Genomic DNA, 16,520 nt, shown 5'->3' on the forward strand with positions numbered 1-16,520 from the left:
GGGATCGATCCCTCCCTGGTGCCGGCCGTGAAGAGCTGTTTTTATTTAGCCAGACGCACAAGAGCCCTGCAGGTAGACTGGATTCCAGGACGTCTGAAAGGTCTGGGAATATGCTGAGGCAAAGCCCTGAACTTTGGACACTCACTGGACGCTTTCACAGAAGTTCACCCTGAGGCACTGTATATATTTAACACCATTACCTTCCATTTCTGGATAATTAAAGAATTTTTGCAAGGTATTCTGTACATCGGGAAACTAAAAATCACTGTGAGATGGCTCTCCCTGCCTCTCTCACACACACTCTCTCTATTGTTTATACTTTTGTATGCAATGGATGGGTACAAAGAATTCAATAAAAAAAGGTATAACCACTGCAAAGTTCTGGCTTTGTGTGTTTTTACATCCGGTGTTACAATTTTCTTCAAATTAGGCATTCCAGACCAATTTCGGGACATTAGATTCCAAGCATTTTCTAGATAAAAATGACATTACTGCATTGGAATTCACAGCACACTATTAGATATTAACTGACTGTGAGAAAACAATTTGGGAACAGAACAGAAGAACAGCACATTGAAAGACAATGTGTCCCACATTAGAAAAGTGTTCTTGTCTAGGTCTGTGTAGGCTGACAGCTTACATTAAAATGCCAATGAGTCATGGTGTGGTATCTTCCTATCTTTTGAGGCACTCAACACACCGGACACTCTCTTTAAAAAAGATATGGCTTGAGATCCCTGGGCTTTTTTCACGTCTCTCCATCATCAGAATTGTTGTAATTCACTGGCCTTTCTCTGTGTTTCTTGGCTGCACTTTTGTCCCTTTTTATAACTATTAAGTTGTACTTTTATGGAAGAAATTGTGATTTTTTTTAAACCAGGAGAAGTTAAGTAGGCTAGGATTTTCTGAATTCTAGGATGTGCGATAAGGAAAAGTTGTGGTGGTTTTAAAAAGGTCTAGACTTCAGCTTGTACATGTTAATTGCTTTTTATAAAACAAGACTATGTTTATCGAAAAAGTTCCTGACAGATTTAAACCACATTCAGAGTTTGGAGAAAAAAATGAATTATTAAAATAAAAAAAGGATGTATTTTTATGTCAAGCAATTAACTAAAAGGGAGTCACAGTATTACTAAAAACAGTAAACATGGCTTTCATAAAACCTTTACTTATGATCCAAAGACAAACACTATCATGTGACATTATTTTGTCCTCTCAAAGACTAAACATTCCTACATTGCAATAGTAAAAAAATATATATAATTGTTGATCATGTCTACCACCAAAAAACATTTTGTTTTTATTAACACAAAACAATCAAAAACATTTTTTCAACAGTGGATTTTTTGAGTTCCTGTAGGAAACAAGAAACATTGATATGCTATTCAATTTATTTTACATTTTGCATTACAAGTTTGACACGATTGGTAAGAGTACTAAAGTCAAAATATACTGTATCATAAATGCAATATGAGCATACCATAACATCAAGTGTTAAAAAAAATCACATACAGTATAGGGAGAGTATTTATATAACCACTAGTGTTTCATTTATCCTCTCTTGAGAACTGTTAAACACTTGAATATATTGTAAAGGGAAAAGCTAAACAGGCCACATATAAATATAATTCTTTTCACTTTTCTTCATAACCTAAATCTATTTTTTATATTATCAGCTGCAGACAATTTTAAGCAAATATACTTTCTGTTGCAACACATTTGCATGTATAGCAGGAATCTGCATCAAGCTTGAACCAATATCTACTCAGAAAAATAGGAAAAAATACAGTACAACTGAGTATTTCAAACAGTCGGTATGAAAAGTTTTAGACAAGATCGAGATTGACCTTTCCCCGTGGTTTCCCTCCACATGTCTCCACGATGTGGTTAACAGTTCAGGCTTCACATGTGAAAAACAGAGAGCAGTTACACAGACGGGAATGCTATAGCAGTATATTTTACCAGAGTGCACCTAGCCAGAGGTTTATAGTAACACGCTGGACCGCTCCAACGGTCTGCCAGAGTACATCCTGCTTACAGAGCTTCCTGGAACCGCTTATTCCGGTCCATATGATGAGGTACAAGGAAGCACTGAGGAGACAATTCACCTACATTAGCCCCCACACGCACAGTGACTGTGGTCCAACTCACTGAATGACACGGTGCCAGAAGGTTGGAATATGAATCATGTGAGGCCAGTGCGGACCCCTGTGTCTTCTCACCGCTGCACACTTGAGCAACGTTGGCTAAACTGACACAAACATTAAAGTGAAAACTATTTCCTTTTCTTTTCTTTTGAGTGTGACCCAGCATTAAAGTCTCCAAATGTATCAAAGTTTACATCAGTGTTCTTCCAGCCAGATCAAGCCTTATTGTGTGGTTTGGAGTCTCAAACGTTTTGTAATTTTTCTTGCCAAACATAACCTTTGACGGGTTTCAGATGCAGAAGATGCACTACATTTCTCACATGCCTTCTTCAAGTATTTTACAATTTAATAAGAGAAAAGCATCATGAAATGTATTTGATTGGACACAAATGGTTTATCCTAAGAGATGGTATTCACATAGCTGAATTGGAATGCAGTGGGATTACAGATTAATACATTTTTATTTCAAATCTTTCATGAATAATGGTCGCTATCTCAAGGCCAATTTCCTAACATGGTGAATAATCCTGAAGTAGATGCAGAAACTTCCAGTCACTTCGTACAGCACTTTTTTGGGGGTCTGTAATCTAAATCAAATAAAGCAAAAAAAAAATGGTCTTCCTTTTCTCATATTTTAAGATTTAAAGTCTTAAAGACCCTTGGGTGTGTTGTGGGACAAGAAACAAACAAAAAGTGCTAAATACATAGGATATGAGATGCATTTATCAAAAAACCTTCAGGAGGATCTGATAAAAGACATTTAAAATACATTTAATTATATAATGTCCGAAAACAACAACAACAAAACAATATACAATTGAAGTGCATCAGTGTTATTCAGTAGTTGTCACAAAATAGTTCAGCTTTTCTTGCACCTGGTACTGAATGTTAACATTGAAAGGGGCTGAATAACCAGTAATACTGTTTTGATAACTCCAAAACATTGTGGGTCAATTTTATTTAAGATGAAGAATGCTTTGGTCAAATAAATGGGTCACCTATACTGTAGAAATTACACTGGGTGAGAATACTAGATTCTTAATAATCCTGATCCTGATTATCAATTGCTTGCAATTCAGGATGCCCACTACCCCCCTTAGTCTTTATTACACAGTTACAAGTAGTTAACAAACATGGATCTGAATTTCAGTTTATTAGTGCAAAACTGAATGCTTGAATAATGAAGGTTTAAACATGTTATGAAACAGTTATGAAACATTTATCTTCATAGGTTAACAAGTATTTGCTCTTGTGTTATGTCAAAGGTGGGCTGTATTAGAAGTAAAACATGAAGTGCAGTGTATAAGATGCATGTTAAAAGCATTGTGAATCTTTTAAAATCCCTATACAATTCTGCAGAGCAATCATTATAAATTATGAAATCTAATTAGTTTAAACCAAAATGCATATTTCTTATCATATTTCAACCTTAAGTACAGCACCTATGATATAACAGCCCAAACCAGCTTTGGAAGTAGGCGACAAATGAAAAAAAGATAGCCCAATTTGACTTCTGCTCCTTAATAGTGCACAATATATCCTCTCTTAAGGAAAACCATTTCTAGATTGTTGTGAAATCACCTGCACAGTTAATTAACTTTTTTTTTTTAGTGCAGCTGATTGAACACAAGAGCAGTAAATGAGTGAAGCCTTTGTGAAGCCAGGGCTATGAGTCGTCAAGGTCAACCTGAATCCAGTCAGCGATCATTGATGCCACTTCCCTTCCAGCATCCAGCACAAAAGCATGGCGAATCCCTTTGTCACAGAGCTGAATGTTGCCTTCTGGAAAATCCTTTTTTATGTCTTCGTAGTATTGCACTGGACACCAGTGGTCATTGGCACCGTAGTAAAATATTAGCTGGTATGGGGGGAAAAAACAGGGAGTTAATACACAAATGCTGATGAAGCTCTTCTTCTGTTAACCTGGAACTTGTGTCTGTTTCCACTTGTTCATTAGCAAGACAAAGCCACAAACCAACATACAGCACACAGACGAAATAGCTTGCTGGGTAAATGAGACCAGTTGAAATGGAAACCACTGGCCTTCAAGAGCATGTGTGGCATCCCTGCTCCAGCGAGACCACAGAGGTAAGTCGGTTACCATTCAGGTTAACAGTCAAGTCTTTCGCAGCTCTCCTTTTAGGTTCCCAGCCAAAATCGACAACTGCTCACCACTGACATGTCAATCACTGACCGTGCGGTTGCTTGCCTGTGCGGTGTGGGAGGCTGCTGGAGGTGCACAATCGAGGGAACCTTAGTAATGTGTGAGTGGATTAAATTATCTGAAATAAAACCAACATGAGCTGCTGACTGTGCCTCTCTGAAACATATAGCCAAGATTAAAGATCATTTAGATTTGTTGCTGTTATTATAGATTTAAAACCAAAGAGACAGGTTTTCCTCATAGCCCTGACTTCACAAACAACATAACAATGAGTCCTGTCGTGCCAGAGCATGATCAAAATGTAGTGCGCTGAGAGAGTGAAATACAAAGTTGAAAAATTTGCATTCTCTCCCTAGAGACTGTAGTGGGCTCTCAGAAGGTGTGAAAACATATTTTCAGAGAACAACGTCAAGGATATTTGGATGTCATAATTCTGAAAACAAATGAAATAATTTGAATCATGTGTTGCATGGTTTAAGTGAGAGTGGGGATTTAGCTGCCTTTGATTGTTTGACTCTTACATTACACAGAATATTCAAGCTGCTTCACAGTGGCCAAAGCATGCTTTCCAATTACACCCCACCGCTCTGCAGTATTCAGTAAGCCCCTTACCGTCATTGAGCCTTCTGGCTATAGTGACAGAATCCTCTAAGGGTGGGACTTTCCCAGAGGGCCAAGCAATGGAACCAATTCCAACTGAAATACCAATTGCCTCCTAAAACAAAAGAACTCCTTTTATCTCCGCCTAAGGGTGGTCCAGCAAAATCAAACTAATAGGTTACTGAAAACCCTTTTTGGTCTTTTATAACAGCACGGAGCAACGAGACAAAGCTCAACTGATCTTTAAAATGTGAAGAATGGAATTTGAAAAAAGCCACTTGTTCCTTAGTGCTAATTAGCAAACAGGAAGGGACATTTATTTGTTGTAAACGCCAGGTTTTTAAATCTAACAAGCATAGTTCTTTCTCTTCTATATAGATTTAAGCAGATGATTTTAAATGAAATAACTCTATGAAATCATGTTCTAAAAAATACCTCCCTAAAAAAAATGTGTTTAAGTGTTAGTTGCATCAACATTTTCCATGAATTTGAATTTGTTTACCTTGATAGTTTGAGGAAAAAAAACGATACAGTGTGAATGGCACTTATTATTAAGATAAATCTACCATAAAAGAGCATGCTTTACAATGCGATGTTTCAGTGGAGGTAGCTGCCAGTCTTGTCTAGCTTTTTTCAGGGCAAGATAGTTGGTGTTAATGTTGGTTCTCATTGTGTCTTGAGTACAGTGAATGCAGGGTATCCAACCTAGTAGGGAAACTACAGGGGAGTGCCCCCATTTTAAACAGTACGTTTTTATTTTATGAGATTGTAGTAAATGTTGTCAGGTTAGGGGATCTCAATTGAACCTCACCCTGTTTCACATTACATATAAAACATATAATTGTCCTAATTTAAACATGAATGTAGGACACATAAGAGCTGTTTTTGTAAAGCAAAATAGTGTAGATTTACAAATAGATTAATTAGTTGGATCTGGACTGCTGGGGGTCCCCAAGGATCAGACAGGAGGAGCGCTGATGGAGGATAAATGCTAAGGATGGCAGGTCGCTTGCCAGGTGAGTCCCTTCATTCAATCGCCAGGTAAGATGCAAATACAGCAGTATAAAAAGGGTGGCGAGATGAAAAGCAGATTCGCAGCCCTGGCGTTGTTTTAGACCCGAACAGAGGACCGAGAGTCACCTCATTAAATAAATAGGAAACACCAGGCTGCTCGGTGGGCCTTGCTGGGATTTGTACCGTATGGGTTTCAAAACAGCCTCCTAGATCTTCACCTCTGTTTGAACAGTGAAACTCTACTGCATAGGTTTGCTATAAACATGAGAGTATATTTAATGTCATATGCTGATTTAAAAATACCACCACACTGTCAGGAAAATGGAATGAGAGGGAAAGACACTAAGACACTAGTCCTAAAGTATCATTATTTTTAAACATCAATACTTCTTCTTGATGCCACTGACATGTTTTAAATTGTGACAATATTTGGAGAGGATAGCGGTCTCTTAAATTAACATCTCACAACAAGCTGTCAGTGCCGATTTGAACTTTTGTTAAATGTATGGTTTCTATACCACTGAGGCCGAATTAAATCTGATGTATTCCAAGGAACATGTTGATATAAAGCAGTTTCAGTTGGGCTCAAAGCAGAACCCTACCGAGACAAAAAGACAAACACACTCCTATGCAGTACAATCAGGGGTCTGGGAAAGGTTCATTTTCATCCTGCTAAAGAGGGGGAAGAAAAGAAAAAAAAGCTCACTCCAGCCAGCTTGTCATCAAGTAAATTATGGAGCGATAATAAAAGTAACATTCAGACTATACAAGACACAAAATATGTAAATATGTAAATACACTGCATTACATCACCAATACTGGAACTATAGTCAAAATTTTTGTTAAGTCAAACAACCCGAAATTTGATATTAATTGGTGCTTTTTTTGTTGCAAAGCCTGTACAGAAGTACATTATGAAGGATGAGGTTAGCTTAGGTCAGAGCTTTACAGAGGATAAACATTAAAAATGAAATGATATCACCTTTTCAAACGGTGATAGATAAAATCCACATACCCACACTCTTAACACATGGCTCAGTGTGCTCTGCTTAACGTCAGCCATAGAATGCACTCGTCTGTGTGAAACGTGATCTGCGATCTTTCAGCGGTTTAATGTTAGATTTCTTAATGCATGGTAAAGCCAACATGAAGGGAAACACCTTGTTCAAAGACTTGTTTATATTGTTTGCATTCTGCAGGGTAAGTCTAAATAACAAAACAACAAATTTACACAAATATAGGGACTCGTACACTAGAAAGACCATTACTTTTTTTTATAGCTCAGCATAGTAAATAAACAAAAACAAATAAATAGTACACTACAGGATATTGAACTCAGTAGAGAAAGGAATTCACCATATTCATAATGTTAAATGGTAATGAAACCCAAGAAATGTTAGAACTAAGAAAAATAATGAAAACGTGTTGCACATTTTTAACATATACAGTAAGAAGTGCTAAAAAGGAAGCATAATCTCAGAAAATGTGCACATTTCAAAGTAGGAACAAGAAACCACTGCCGCTGTTGTGGATTAATACAAGACTGCAACCCGACATTGAGAAATGGCGGTTGGGCATTTCAGAACTACGTTTGTGGCTTAGTTTGAATGGCTGTGTTTCCAGGAGGCACTTTTTTGTTAATGAAAAATGCATGGGATGTGGAGATGAAAGAATATGGTAAGGCAGGAAAACCTATTTAGTAATTAATACAGAGGATGAAATGGTTTATTGCCTGGAACTATTACTACACCTTCTCAGCTTCCACCTGTCTGTTCGCAGAGTCATAGTTCAAGTGGCAGTGATTCAGAGAACTTCCTGTACATTGGCCTTAAACGAACTAGGAAACTGGTTAATAAACAACAATTAAACCACTGATCCTACATTCCTTGTGGAATTAAATTGCAGGCTATTTAACGGCTGGGTGCTCAATCCCTATCACCAACCTATCTGATGCACTTGCGTTTAAAAGGTTACCAACAAAATTAACCTTTTAACCTCTGGAAAGTGTTACATCCCTTCAGCCACTATCAAAACTGCAGCTGTGAAACTGAAAGATGACACTGCCCACTATACGGTACACACTATACAAAGATTAGTCAGAGTAATAATATCTTTAAGCTGATGTCATGCCTGTCCTTTTCATTTAATCCAATGAAACAGACAACATAGATCAATCAAACCCAGGCAATCAAAAACAAATACAGAACAAATCAGTAACTACAACAAAAACAAATGGTTTATTTTGTTACCTTGTCCAGATTTTGTTTTATGGTTGAATTGTCTCTGTCCAAGACCTGTACCATTTCCTGGCTTCCCATATACATGGCATTAGCTGAAAAACAAAAAACAAAAAGTTATGATTGAATTCTAAAATGAATATGACTGTTGTGCGTTATGCAAGAGGAAAAGAAAAATGAAAATGTTCCATACAGATCCATAATGACATTGGAATATAAAACAGAAACGTTTAGAGTTTGACAAAGCCTTTTTCCATTTGTTCTAATAGCTCAGAGAGAGAGAATCCCAATGTAGTCATTGCTGTATTGCTAAAGGGATGATAGGTATCTCAGCGTTTTATAAGCAACTACAAAGGCTCAGTGATGCACAATCTCCGTCGTAATGTAATAGAGCACAGGAAAGAACGCATATTGTTTTTCTCAGGGGAAGCAAAAAAACAACGAGTACTTTGATCCGGTGTTCTTTTGCATTTCCCTTTTCAGCTTGAAAAGTTTTATTAAACCCTAACTTGGGGGACAAAAGTCTGTGTAAATTATGCTTCAAGTGAAAAGCATGGCAAGTATAAGTGTTTCCCCATGAGAAAGTATATGAAGAAATAAATAGTGAAACACAAAAGCAGGAAAACAATAAATCTTTTCTTTCTTTCGTTCTTTTTCTTTCTTTCTCTCCTTCCCGTTCTCGAGTATACATTGCAAAGCATTTTGATTTGTTTTTAACCTCTGAAGATTCATTGCCTAATATAGATGATTAACAAAAGCAAAGGTTTTGACCTGGGAAAGCCTAGAATGATGACTGCCTCACCCCATGACACAAAAAATATATAAGAGAGGAGTATTAATATCCTACTTGGAGTTCACTTCCTTCAACTTCTTCCTACCAATCCTTCACTTCTATTCTGTTACAGTTTTAGGCCCAGTAACCTTCTCACATTTCCACGCAACTTGCTCTATCACATGGAAACAAGCGACTGTGTATGAGCTCAAGTGGGATGCTCGGAAATGAATGCTGTGCTGTCTCTGTGTCCAGTGATGAAATAAAGGCTTTCTTTACTGACACTAGGATGAAGTGGTTAAATATAGAACCAGTGATTGATTTAAGTACTGTTTTCATATATCACTGTTTTATTTTCTTTTAAGTAATTTCCTACTTAAAGAAAAAAAGTGTTTAATGCACTTTGTCTATGCCTCTGAACCTGATAGTTTTCGTTTCCGTGGGTGTCACAAAGCAAGAGCTACACTTGGCCCCTGATTTACAGGAGAAACTATTAGCGACAGCAGCAAAATGAAGTCTCTGAATACTTGCATTGTGTAGGTTTGGGGTGATACACAGGCACTGGAATCAAAAGGAGTTGATTAACAGATGTGAGCCACATATGTTACAGAAATATGGTCTGTCCTTAAATTAAATAAAAATCAATATTATATTACCACTCAGATATTTAGGACAAATGCATATCTGTTTATCCTCTGGCTAATGAATCAGTAATTTAAATTACATCCCAACAGACTGAAACCAAGCTTCCGTGAACCTAGCTTTCAAAGAGTCTTAGGTTGCCTGGTCTTGGCTTAAAAGAAGAGGGAAAACAGTTAAACTTTATTGAATAATATGAAACCTTAATAGCTGCCATTTTATACTGTAATGTAACTTTGTTTCTGTCAACAGTAATACCCAATATAAGTCAATAAATAAAATAATAAAATAATCTGTAGAATTTCCATAGCATTCAATCTGCTGTGTTATAATTTTGGAAGACACAGAAATGATTTTCCCATAGTTAATATGAAATATTGTAATGTAAATCTGTGTTTTAATACATCATAGACTCATAGACATAACAAACAAACCACAAACAAGAACAGCTGTTATATTTCTTATACACTAGATGATGCATTTAAAACATATAGGTTTAGATTTCTGAACGTATGGATGGTTTAATATAATTTATTGTATAAATGATCAAATAATAATAATTAAAAGACGACGACTTGCAGAATTATACGACATACATTTTGGCACATCCTACCTCACGACTTCCAAGTGAAAAACATATTCTGGAAAGTAGTAGAAAAGTTGGAAGGTGGTTGTATAATTGTCCACCCCCCTTATAATAGCAATCCTAAATTAGCTCAGGTGTAACCAATCACACAACAATTAAGTTCCCTCCACCTTTGTTCAATTGTAGTGATTCAAATGATTTAAGGATAAATTCAGCAGTCCCTGTAGGTTTCCTCTACAGGGTAGTGCATTTCAAAGCTAAGACTCATCCATGTGCACCAATAAGCTTTCAAATACAATGTCTCAAGCACTCCAGAAATCTAGCCCATATTGAGTCCACTTTGAAATATGCAAAAAAAAAAAAAAAAAAAAAACACTCTAGAGATTCTGTAGTGAATTCTGACAAAACTAAAATTAATCTTTTTGCCTAAATGCAAAGCATTGTTTGGTTCACCTGTCTGCATGACAACAACCCAAAGCACACAGCCAAGGCTACACTGGAGTAGCTAAGGAACAATAAGGTAATTGTCCTTGTGCGGCCTAGTCAGAGCTCCGACCTGAATCCAATCGAATATTTATGGCATTACTTGAAGATTGCTGTTCAGAGCTTGAACAGTTCTGTAAAGAAGAATGGTCAAAAATTGCCAAATTTAGGTGTGAAAAGTTGGTAGAGACCTATCCTATAAAATAAAAAAAGTTCAAGGTTGTGTACACTTTCTATAGACACTATACACTCACCTAAAGGATTATTAGGAACACCTGTTCAAATTCTCATTAATGCAATTATCTAACTAACCAATCACATGGCAGTTGCTTCAATGCATTTAGGGGTGTGGTCCTGGTCAAGACAAGCTCCTGAACTCCAAACTGAATGTCTGAATGGGAAAGAAAGGTGATTTCAGCAATTTTGAGCGTGGCATGGTTGTTGGTGCCAGACGGGCCGGTCTGAGTATTTCACAATCTGCTCAGTTACTGGGATTTTCACGCACAACCATTTCTAGGGTTTACAAAGAATGGTGTGAAAAGGGAAAAACATCCAGTATGCGGCAGTCCTGTGGGCGAAAATGCCTTGTTGATGCTAGAGGTCAGAGGAGAATGGGCCGACTGATTCAAGCTGATAGAAGAGCAACTTTGACTGAAATAACCACTCGTTACAACCGAGGTATGCAGCAAAGCATTTGTGAAGCCACAACACGTACAACCTTGAGGCGGATGGGCTACAACAGCAGAAGACCCCACCGGATACCACTCATCTCCACTACAAATAGGAAAAAGAGGCTACAATTTGCACAAGCTCACCAAAATTGGACAGTTGAAGACTGGAAAAATGTTGCCTGGTCTGATGAGTCTCGATTTCTGTTGAGACATTCAGATGGTAGAGTCAGAATTTGGCGTAAACAGAATGAGAACATGGATCCATCATGCCTTGTTACCACTGTGCAGGCTGGTGGTGGTGGTGTAATGGTGTGGGGGATGTTTTCTTGGCACACTTTAGGCCCCTTAGTGCCAACTGGGCATCGTTTAAATGCCACAGCCTACCTGAGCATTGTTTCTGACCATGTCCATCCCTTTATGACCACCATGTACCCATCCTCTGATGGCTACTTCCAACAGGATAATGCACCATGTCACAAAGGTCGAATCATTTCAAATTGGTTTCTTGAACATGACAATGAGTTCACTGTACTAAACTGGCCCCCACAGTCACCAGATCTCAACCCAATAGAGCATCTTTGGGATGTGGTGGAACGGGAGCTTCGTGCCCTGGATGTGCATCCCACAAATCTCCATCAACTGCAAGATGCTATCCTATCAATATGGGCCAACATTTCTAAAGAATGCTTTCAGCACCTTGTTGAATCAATGCCACGTAGAATTAAGGCAGTTCTGAAGGCGAAAGGGGGTCAAACACAGTATTAGTATGGTGTTCCTAATAATCCTTTAGGTGAGTGTATATGTAATAAACATATTCTAGCCATTTGTTAAATACTTGTTAAAGACTTCCCTCATTCTGATATTCAAAAATACATTTGCACCACTTCAGAACATTTCCGGACAATGTTGCCCATTGTCTTTGACGGTTCTGCCAGCCAAATGTAGTTGTGTCATTATTTCTCTCACATTCAAGTCTATGTGAGTATTTTTAGTGAGTATGAGGCTGGTATGAGGTAGCCTGAATCATTCCCTCAAGAGCCAAAAATGTCCTAAGTGGAACTGTTGAAGCCTATGTGTGCCTAGCAAGTGGTCAGTTAACGGTGAGCAATTCAAAACATATGTTTGAAGCTGTGCATAACTCATTCATTCAGAATTGTATCATTTGGAACAAAATTAATTATGCACAAGTTACGGTAAATAGTAAAATGAAGTAGCACTTATTCCAAAAGCATGTTCATGTACTCAGCATCTTAAGAAGATTTGCTCATAGATACAGCTGGCGTTACAAGGTGGGCTATAGGTTATATCAAGCTTGAACTTATGACTTAAATGATCAAACAATTACAAAATAACAAAAACAAAATCTTACAAAAATAAAATAAAATAAAAAAATACATTTTTTTCTATTAACAAAACATCTCTGGAAAAAAACATTGTGAATTCTGCCTTATCAGTCGGGGGCCACATTCAGTTAACTTTATTTGGCTGCATTTAGAATTCAAACAAATATTTTTTAATCCAAACAAACGAGTGGTTTTGTTATTATTATTATATTTGATTTTATGCTTTACGGAGAGGTTATATGGGTATATGGGCAAAGATGAGGTTTCAAAAATGAACCTAAAACAGTTTCAAAGTCATTCAACTGTTTGACTTGGATGTTGTTCGTTTCCTAACAAATGCTCAGTCAGCTGCTTGTAATGAAAAGATTTCTTTGCCTTTTTGGCACATCTTCTAGGTTATTAGCATTTTTCTGACCACAGTGCGTAACTTACTGCTGGAAAATACTGAAAATAATAATAAAGAATAATAAACACTAAATATACAAGTTTCCATTTATACCACAGATAATGCCATAGCTTTTTATTTACCAGTGTCTCAACACAGTTGTTCATGCAGAATAATGGAAGTATTGATTAAGTCTAACCTTAAATCATAGACAACAAAAGGCCCTTTAGTAATGCACATGTGATCTGCAACTGATAAGACCCATTTGTCAAGTGCTGTTCATACATATTGTTCCGCTTAACCTCTCCAATAACAAAACAGAATTTATTTGCCATTTGCAGTGAGTAATGTGTGGTTTATTTGCATGGGGATTGGGGGTGAGGAGTTTTGAAGCCAATGTCCTGAGGAATATGTATTTATAGTAAGCAAAATTCATTCCGTGTCTATTTCAACAACTGGAACAGAACAGAAAGATCTAAGCACGAAACTGTACATGCAAAATCCAATGTTAGTAGCAGCATTTAGTAAACGTTTTATTTAATTCAAGGGCGGTGAGTCTAATAAGTTTGGTTTGATGACACATTGGAGGGAAAAAACACAAAAATACATACATATGCAAGCCAACAACACTCTTAACTAAGAAAATAAACTTTCATCATTTTCATTTACCAAGTTTAAAGAGGACATATTTGGATTTTAAAGGCTATACACAATTTGTCATAGTGTTTCATGTATTTATGTAAATCTTTAATTGTTTAAAACAAACAAGCAAACAAAACAAAACAGTCTCATAATAATGAACAGGAACTGCATACACCTGCTTACAATTGACAATCCCTAGATCCATTTTTTCAAAGAAGGTTTTCGTTGCTGGAAAAGATCACAGAAAGGGCTCTGATTTAGTTCTCAACTTTGAGTAAAGCAAATCTCATGGATATTGCAGAAAACATATGTTGAATCTGACCCTTAGGTTTAAATAAAAAAAAAATTGAGCTGACAGGCTGCAAAAAAAAAAAAAAAAAAAAAAAAAAAGAAGGGCGACAACTAAGTGAAATTCAGCTTGTTTGGCTTTTCTTCACTGTTGCTCTTGGGATCAGATCTCAGTTTTCACAAAGACAGCTTGAGGATAATACTTCCTGGAGATACATTTGAGGAAACTGATGGACGTCTGACATAGTCTGACCCTGTTTTGGAGATCAGCAAAGGCTACATACACAAGGCTCCCTAGTCTTTGTGTTATGTGTTATGCAACCAGTGATTTAATGTAGCTGCACAGTGTCATTGCGGATTTTCAAGTGCATGAGGTTCCAATGTGTTGCTTTTACTTGAAAAAAGACAGTGTGAATGTGTGTATGTAGACAAATAAAGGTTTATACGCATACATAAATGCATACATGCAGATACCTACATGCACATAGCTTTTAGCATCTAATTAATCATTACAAACAATATTTCTCTTTGGTGGGTGGAGTTTTCACATACACCAGCTCTTCGTCCAGTTTCCTGGAACAACCTTGCATGTTTTCTAAGGAAATTGACAGGAACTTGACCCGTTTCAGTGTTGAGAGGATTTATCATGCAACCTAACCAATCTGTGGTCTAATATAAGCTTATTTTAGTATTATAATAAGAAATAGACATATGTTTAAAAAGAAAATAAGACGAGAAGTAAATCTTACTACAGAGTAACATGGGAGACATTCATTATGCTAATGATTAAACAATTTACATTTTCTTTTTGCGATTGTGAAATTAAACATTAAGATTAAACGTACATTGTTAGCTTCAGCACAGCATCTGATTGTTAACCTGTCTCTTTGCTAAGTATAGTATCATTTTCCTTTAAAATGCCTGTGCAGCAAGGCTCAGGACATTGCCAAGGCGTATCTTTCAGCACTGGAAGAGTCTGCTCTCAATCCTGATTTCCTGCACAATTGCCTGGCTAGTGGCAGGCAGCCCTGAAACGAGGTGCTTCATATTGTCATCAGCGCTACAGGCAATTGATCTTGATGGACAGTCCTGCAAGAGGACAGCTCTGAAGCCAAGGAGCTCAACCACGGGTGAAGATGAGTCAGGGGAATCGAGACCCCACAGGCGCAGCATACGCCTTGCAGACCAAGAGGGACCAGACGAAGCACGTAAAGAAAAGCACGAGGCCGCCCATTTGCTGGCACTGCCTGCATATTTACTGAACACAGAAGCGTGAGGCCCCATCCCTGGCCAGGGCAGCGTGGCGAATGGATGTCTTTTTGAACGGCCTCTATCCGGCAGGAGCTGGCGACTCCTAGTCAGACAGACAGATACACACACAACAGAGAGGGTGATGATCTGAGCAGTGATCCAGGAGACATCCCCTGATACAGTTATCTTCACAGTTTCAGCATCTTGGCAGTGTATAGCATTCCACCTCCTTCCCTGAGGCTCTCACATGCCCTTCATCATTTAGCGATGAAAAGGTATTGCACTGTGGAAGCAGGCCCATCTCTGAACTGCGTTGACTCGTGGCTCCCTGATTTCCCTGAGCAGTGTCCGCAGAGAAGTCAATAAAATCATCAGGAATGGTTTATTGTTATGTAATGTTTGAATTGTGTAGCTCATGCCTGTCCTACATCACAAATGTAATCAATAAACTGTTTCAAATTAGGTTAAAAATAAATCAACTTTAATATAGTGGAGAATCACAAGACACTCTTAGAGTTTTTTCCCCTTCCTTGCTGAAAACTTCAGAACAAAACCACACCACAGCCAAGCACAATTTTTTTCTCTTTAAAGCCCTAATGACAAAGGGGGCAGACAAATACTCCTTCGGTGCTGCATTAAGTTCCCTGTGGACTAACCACAGGTACTGGCCTATCTCTCTGAAAGGTCGAGGGCTGTACAGGATTGGGCTGGCCTGTTGAGTGAACTGCACTCAATCCTCCAGACAGGAATCCCTTCGGGCCTATTTAAACACTCTGGTGGAGAATGTTTTGGGGATGGTGTGTCAATAGGATACTTACTCCATGAATTTCTGTGACAGTAACTCAGACTCAGTCACTAGACAATATTAAAAACTTATGAAGTATTTTTTTTTTTGTCTGGATATCGTAACTGTTAAATTAGATTTCAATTTGTTTTGTAGGAACAAGCTGAAATGATTTTTTTGTTGCTGTATTGCAGCTTATGCAACACAGCAATGTTTTCAAACACAGACAGACACACAATCTAACCCCTTGGCATACGGTTTCTGTGGATTCTACCTCTAACAGAATATTTCCTGCCTCTTTTCACAGATACGCCTGGAGGCTGTTAAAACAATATCTCCAAAGTATCTCGTACATACACACACTTTCAGAACCACTTGTCCCATCTTAACTGAAGTGCAGATTCCATCCATGATTTTGAACTTTGAAATGCAGACGTGTGTGTGTGTGTGTGTGTGTGTGTGTGTGTGTGGCGGGGGGCAGCTTTCTGTCTTTGGACAGACTGGGATTTAACTC

General features: G+C 37.7%; 1 protein-coding gene across 3 annotated transcripts in view; it reads right to left on the reverse strand.

Moving 5' to 3' along the window:
• Positions 1–1,148: 1,148 nt before the first annotated feature.
• The window catches only part of ldah (lipid droplet associated hydrolase), a 94,709-nt gene continuing 79,337 nt past the window's right edge, over positions 1,149–16,520 (reverse strand). For 2 of the 3 annotated variants that reach the window (XM_066704038.1, XM_066704047.1), the window contains 2 exons: positions 8,175–8,257; positions 1,149–4,005 (listed from right to left, as the gene is read on the reverse strand). In XM_066704038.1, coding sequence (XP_066560135.1) covers positions 3,814–4,005; positions 8,175–8,257 — 275 coding nt within the window. In that variant the 3' untranslated portion in view covers positions 1,149–3,813. The remainder of the gene's footprint in view (positions 4,006–8,174; positions 8,258–16,520) is intronic. The other variant, XM_066704057.1, reaches the window with a different exon arrangement.

This window comes from Amia ocellicauda, chromosome 1 (assembly GCF_036373705.1).
Source record: "Amia ocellicauda isolate fAmiCal2 chromosome 1, fAmiCal2.hap1, whole genome shotgun sequence".
NCBI classification, from domain to species: domain Eukaryota; kingdom Metazoa; phylum Chordata; class Actinopteri; order Amiiformes; family Amiidae; genus Amia; species Amia ocellicauda.